This window comes from Silene latifolia, chromosome 2 (assembly GCF_048544455.1).
Source record: "Silene latifolia isolate original U9 population chromosome 2, ASM4854445v1, whole genome shotgun sequence".
Lineage (NCBI taxonomy): Eukaryota > Viridiplantae > Streptophyta > Magnoliopsida > Caryophyllales > Caryophyllaceae > Silene > Silene latifolia.
This window is the reverse complement of record NC_133527.1, coordinates 49,943,515-49,950,384: the sequence shown is the minus strand read 5'-3', so window position 1 is coordinate 49,950,384 and position 6,870 is coordinate 49,943,515. Positions and strand designations below refer to the sequence as shown.

General features: G+C 34.9%; 1 protein-coding gene across 1 annotated transcript; it reads left to right on the top strand.

Annotated features, from left to right (window-relative positions):
- Positions 1–3,991: 3,991 nt before the first annotated feature.
- On the top strand, positions 3,992–5,692 carry LOC141640759 (uncharacterized). The gene is made up of 3 exons (XM_074449441.1): positions 3,992–4,259; positions 4,305–4,696; positions 4,886–5,692. The coding sequence occupies exons 1-3, from the start codon at positions 3,992–3,994 to the stop codon at positions 5,690–5,692; spliced, it is 1,467 nt and encodes a 488-aa protein (XP_074305542.1).
- The last annotated feature ends 1,178 nt before the right edge of the window (positions 5,693–6,870 follow it).

Genomic DNA, 6,870 nt, shown 5'->3' with positions numbered 1-6,870 from the left:
GAAAAATAAATAAATGAATGCGATACGTAAATAAAAAATTCCTAGTGTGGCCTATCCTAGTAAAATAAAACATAAAACAACTTTGGAATCCACCGTTGGACCCGAGAAGCTTGTCTTGATGTTCCATCTTGATCCATGTAGCGGGAGTGAGCATCCGGTCTCCATCTTTGGTCTTCTCAAAAATTACAATTTAAAATTTACAAATATAAACCTATTTACATTCTAAATAAAAACTGTAATTAAAAGAAATAAAATGGAGATGCGAGATCTCAAAAGACAACCAAGACCGTGTTCCATCATTTCGGTAACACGTTCTACTAAGGCCACACTAAGTTACAACCGTTTGCAAAATTTAATAAATACGTAATAAAAGGCATTCAAAACATTCAAAATTAACAATAACGAAAAATAAAATGCATCAACTAAAATTAAAATTATTCGTGATATAATTCCGTAATTATGTTAAATTTTTTATCCAAACCACCAAAGATAATTAAAATTACATGACAAAACCGCTTTAGTCAAGTTAATTTTAATCCGAGATAATCCGTTACAATAAATCGTTTTAAAGTAACTTTATTTTACGTGGGTGAACCGTTTCACTAATCAAGCGAGAGCATAAAAAAAACGTTTTATGCATTAAAGGGCCGAAAAAAAAACAGAATTTTTTTTTTTTTCTTCTGTACTGCTGTACGTGAACAGTACCAGTGGCCAAAAAAATTTTTTTTTTTTTTTAAATGCTGAAAAACGAGAGCATTAAAAATCCCAAAAAAAAATTTACACGGCTCATTATCGTGAGCAACTAAAGATCAAAACAAAACGGTTTGATAAAACATAATTGCAATTTATTCTAATCCGGATTAAAACAAAATTACAATTGACATGTTCTTCACATATTGTTGTAATTATCGTTTAGAACAACAATTCGCAAAGAACGAATCGAAAACAAAACAGAAAATTGTCACAAAACAACCGTGTAAACTGGACACGGTTCCCAATTCACAAAACAGGCCGTGACATGAAGAAATGTCGAGACCATCATGCCACACGGTTTTATCAAAATTTTATACAAACAATTATCGATTTGATAAAAACCAATTGCGATATCACCTAATCCGTATAGAAATGAAATAGCAATTGATAGATCTTTAACACATTATATTGAATATCGATTACAAAATAATATGCAAAGATAAAATCGATAACAATAACGAAACATGGCACGAAAAGCAAAACAGCCGTGCAAAAAAAAAATGAAAAACCGTGAAGAAAAAAATTCCAGCCGTGTGGAATTAGCTTCAAAAAAAAATTATCGATCCATGTAAACAAGACACGGATCCCAAGGCACAAAAACAACAAAAAAAAACGCAGCAAAAAAAAAATTTTTTGCCGAGCCAAAAACAGATTGTGCCGAGACAAAATTTTAACCAAAATTCATCGTTTCAACAATCGTTTGATGAAAAACACATATAAAAATTTACGTGGCCTCGCTCTGATACCACTTGCGGGTTAATATCCGTATACTACCCTTCGAATTAAGGATTATAACGTAAAATTTATATGTAGTTTATAGTCATAAAACGAAAAACATAAAGAAACGATAAAGATATAGAAATAACCTTCGGTCCTAGTGCAAAAGGCAATGAGAGATCAAGTTAGATCCCCTCCTAATCGTTGCACCCAAGATGTCCGAGTAATGCCCTTGTGCTAGAGAGAATCCCCTAATTGCCTTGCAATATCGAGGGGATAGTTTTGTGAGTTTGTGTTGGATGAGAGATCCGGAATTTGGGAGGCACAATTCCCAAAAACCCTAATAATTTTTAGCAAATGAATTAGGTTAGACAAAAGGAGAAGACTCCCCTTTTGTCTATTGAGAGCCTCGGCCAAACCGAGTGAGAGGAGCCCAAATGGGCTTTTCATTTTCTCTTCACTTAAACTCGTGGTCCGGTCCATAAATCGCTAAGTGTATACGACGTGGTTTCATTATAAACTGTTATCGGTTATCGGAAATTAAGGCATCAACTAATCATACGGGTTAGTTGAATTATTAATACATGTCCGACAAAACAGTATTGTATAATAATATTCAATACACATTTAATTAAATATAAAACGCTTATATTCAATTTTACGAATTAACTGGTTAATTCGCCTTTAGCCCATGATATTTAATCTGTATTAAATATAAAATCTCAACATCACATTTTGACTAATTTATTAGTCAAATAACTCAGACTAACTGGTTAGTCAAATTTGGCATCTACATGACTGTATTTTCATACCGTCATATCACTCAAACGTATCCTATAGGTGTGACTTTTAGGGACCAGTTGATCACCGCCATCTGTATGACAATAACGTCAAACTTATCTAGCAAGCCAACCGTTATTGATAAACGTGGATCAACTGATTATAATACCAAAAGTATGCCCTTTGATCCTTTTAGAGATTTATAAGTCCTTGCACTAACTGTTAAGGACACCAACCCCAACAGTACCAAGATTTAAGATCAGACCTGGTAATTCTATACTCCTAGACATCGTCTCAAATATACTATCCGAGCTTCAAATAACACATACACATAAAATCGTCCCGATTCCATATTAGTGCATAAGAGCCGTTAGTTTATGACAAAGTCGAGATTCATTAATAGTCAAGATCCAAATAGGCAGTTTTCTTTATTCTTTTTATTCCGTTCTTTTATTTGTTTTCTTTATTTATCGTATTATTTGTATAATTGTATAAACTATCCTAATTAACTTGTCCTTGTAAATAATTTGTATCACCTTATCTTCTATAAAATTGTTTTATAACCTTTTGTTTTATTTTCGTCTAAATGAGACTTAGTCAAGGTTTTCTAATGTTAAACAAGTGTTAACATGCCCCCCATAAGCCTTAGGACAAAGGTCTAGGTGAAGAACAACAAAATAAGGCGAGAAAAGATAGCTATAGGTCAACATCACAACTTTGGCAAAGTCACGCGGCTAAACTCGTCATGCACGGTCAAAGTCGTTTGGTCCATACCTCACAGGACTCAACTTGCACGGTCACCTACAACTCGCGCGGTTAGTTGATTGATCGACCACTTTTCGTAATATGGTCATATCTCTCTCATTTCTTGGTCATTGGGTGTATGACCTACCGTTAGAATCGTAAGAGGATAAGCTAACTCCTTGATTTAGAATTACATCAATAGTATGTCTAGAACTCAATATATAGGCATTTAAACTTGACCTTTCATGAAGACGATTTTCAAACATGTTATTCCTTTACCAATTGCCATTCTAACTTTAATGTGACTTGTTTAAACATGTGAATGCTTACTCTAGTGTCTCAAATACATCATATTTATAACCAAAAATGATTTACAAGAATCTTAAATGCATTGGTCCTAAACCAACATCAACCGATTAAAAGATTCGTCAACAACGGAAAACCGCAACATTACTCAATCTCACTCCAACTTTAAAGTATGTTGACTGTTATGGTGGGTCGTTTAAAGTCCATTAGATTACGTGTGCCACAAAACCCGATGCTATATTGCGAAATATTTGATGTCTGGCGCATTGACTTCATGGGACCATTTCCCATGTCTTATGGATATACATACATCCTTCAAACAGTGGATTATGTCTCTAAATGGGTGGAGGCCAAGCCCACCAAGACCGACGATGTTAAGGTGGTTAGTGCATTTATTCGAGCCTCTAGAATCGCACCCTCCCCAATTTCATGTGACGATGCTAAGGTGGTAACATAGTCTAATGGACTATAAACGACCCTCCTAGGTAGTCGACATACTTTAAAATATCCTGACGACAGGTCCCACTCTGGACCCTAGAATCGCCTCGTGTTGCCATAGTCTCCGGGTTGTAATCTTTGATTAACCTTGAGGGGTATACTTTGATTTTCACCTCATTCAAGCCTTAGTCAAAGTGGGGGGTGGTTTACCCCATATCTGGGAACTAAAGAAAAACACTTGATGAAATTTAGTATGAACAAAACTAGTATTGATGGTGCGACTGAATTTAGTAGATGGAAGATTGAGAATGAACTTCTTGACATCCCTTTTAAGGGACCACGTTTTACATGGTGCAATAACAGCCGTATAGGGAAGAAGCGTGTGTATGAGAGAATTGATAAAGCTTTAGGGTCAAAGGACTGGTTCTTTACATTTCCAAATACGGGTGTGTTTCATCATCCTATTCAAATTTCTGATCATGCTCTCATTGAGATTGACTTGTGTCTTACCGATGCTAGAGGTAGATGACCTTATAAGGTTGATGCATGGGCTTTGGAAAATGAAGAATGTAGGGTTATTATTCTAAATAGTTGGAAGTATTTTTTTGTTGGTTCGCCTGTTATTTGTGTTGTGCGGAAAATTGCTAAAGTAAGGGATGATATCAAGAGATGGGTCTTGGATAAGAGAAAGGAATGGAGACGTAAGTGGGAAGATTTTGATGAGAAGCTTATTGATACTATGGTTATAGCTATTACTGACGGGAATGAATTACCTAATATTATTGCTAATGAAGAGCTAAAAGAATTTGCAAAAGCTGTCGCTTTGTTTTGGCGACAAAGGGCGAAGCTTAAGTGGTGTATGGATGGTGATACATGTAACAAATTTTTCTTCAATTTGGTTAAGGGTTGGGCTGGGACAATTTTCATTTTTGGCGTCAAAGAAGAAAATGGGCAATGGGTTTTTGAGCGTGAAGCGGTCACAATATTTTCCATCATCATTTCTATAATTTTTTTAATCCTATGGGGAGTGATGTGTGGGAGACAGATCTAAACTTGGACGAACAATTTGCGGATATGTTTGACAACTTAAGTAATACTGTTTCTGAGCGAGATCTGGTTTTTTTGCAAAAACCTTTTGATGTTCAAGATGTTCGGAGGGCGGTCTTTCAATTGGGTGCCCCGTGCCCTAAAGTCTCCTGGGCCTGATGGAATTCTTGCTGCTCTTTTCCAGAAATATTGGTATGTGGTTAAAGAGGATATTACTGAAGCGGTCATGTCAGCTCTTAATTCAGGGTTTATCCTAAATGAGTTAAACAGAACGTTCATTACCCTGGTACCTAAGTGTCAAAACCCGGAGAATGTGACAGATTATCAGCCAATTAGTCTTTGTAATGTGATGATGAAAATCATCACTAAGTGTATAGCTAACAAACTAGCACGGGTTATGGAATATATTGTTGGGGATTTTCAGAATGTTTTTGTCCCAGGACGGCTTATTATCGATAATATTCTTCTTGCGCATGAGGCTATTCATTCTATTAACTCTCATAGGAGCGGTGTACATGGTAGATTTGCTTTTAAGGCTGATATGAGTAAGGCCTATGATAGCGTTAGCCGAGCTTTCCTTTTGGCCACTCTTAGAGGTTTTGGGTTTCCTGAGAAGTTGGTGCTTCTTATTATGAGTTGTGTTACCACTGTTTCTTATGAGGTTTTGGTTAATGGAACTCCACACCCGAATTTTAAGTCTAGATGTGGACTTCGTCAGGGAGATCCCATTTCACCCTTCTTGTTCATCATTTGTATGGAGGTGTTGTCTTATAATGTTGCGAATGCTCAGGTGTCTGGCTCTTTGGCGGGTATTCAATTGTGTAGGGAGACACCTCCGTTAACTCATCTGTTTTTTGCTGATGACTCTATCTTTTTCCTTCAGGATAAGAATAATGCATGCTCATGACTACAATCTATTCTGAATCGGTTCTATCTTGCTTCAGGGCAATTGGTGAATGAGGATAAATCTGGTATTATTTTTAGTCCTAGCACTAAATTGGTTGATGCTAGGAGTGTTAGGTTCATATACCTATTATTAGACTCCTCTAATAGTGAACTAATTATCGTCTTAATTATTTGTTCTTAAGATCTAGTGCATGCATAACAAAATAAAAGATTTATGAAGAAAAACAATGTCCCTTACATTGTGAGATGGTTCGAAATATAGGGCACAAGTAAGGTCACCTTCCTTCACTTGTTCTTGAGCTTAATGTGTTGGATGATCCTCCACAATCCCAAAGTAGAGATTCTCCTTAGATTGCACCCAAGACTTATCCCTTAAACTAGTATACTAATTAACTAGATTAATAAACTAGTATATATCCTTAAAATGATTCTAATATTATTACTATTACTACACTAGTAATCTTGTTGTGATATTAGAATGGATGAACAAATGCTTGTAAATCTAAAAACTTGTTTTAGAGAGATTGAGAGAATATAAGAGTTTTTGCATGTAGAGGAAAAATGAATGAATGAGTGAAGTAAAAATGAGAACAAAAGTCCTCATAAGAGGAGGTGAGGTCGGGTAGAAGAGGCCAAAGAAGGCATCTTTGCCTTTTTCTTTTTGTCTTCACAATGCATTAGGTGTGTAAGCTAGTATACTAGCTATGATGATGTTATATTTATCTCATAAAATAATGTCATCCCCACACCCCTAATATACCCTCCATTCGGTCCATCCTCCATAAAATGGACTATTTTATTTTGTCAATTTGTCATTTGTCATATAATATGTCACATATAGTATTTTACATGTTATTAATTAATTTAATGCATATTTATCACATAAATATCATTTTACAAATTAATTAAATTACATACAACATATTGACTAGGGATACTTGATCACATAAATAAAATGGGTCATTTAATTATAATTCACAACATCTTGTAATTATAATTAACCATTCATTTATATCTCTATTGTTTCTCAAACAATAAACAATTTTAGTAATAAAACATTTTTATTACTAAAATAAATCTTATTTAATCCCCATTACAATAAGATATCAATATTCTCTCTCACAAGTAAATTGTTCAATTTTAAGGAATTGATTACCTTGTATCGTCATATAATTAATC

Excerpts from the sequence above, each read along its gene's own strand:
- LOC141640759 (XM_074449441.1), top strand. The coding sequence starts at position 3,992 with ATGAACAAAACTAGTATTGATGGTGCGACTGAATTTAGTAGATGGAAG. Across the intron at positions 4,260-4,304 it reads GTGTCTTACCGATGCTAGAG|AATGTAGGGTTATTATTCTA; the intron begins GTAGATGACCTT and ends TGGAAAATGAAG. Across the intron at positions 4,697-4,885 it reads AAGAAGAAAATGGGCAATGG|ATGTTCGGAGGGCGGTCTTT; the intron begins GTTTTTGAGCGT and ends TTGATGTTCAAG.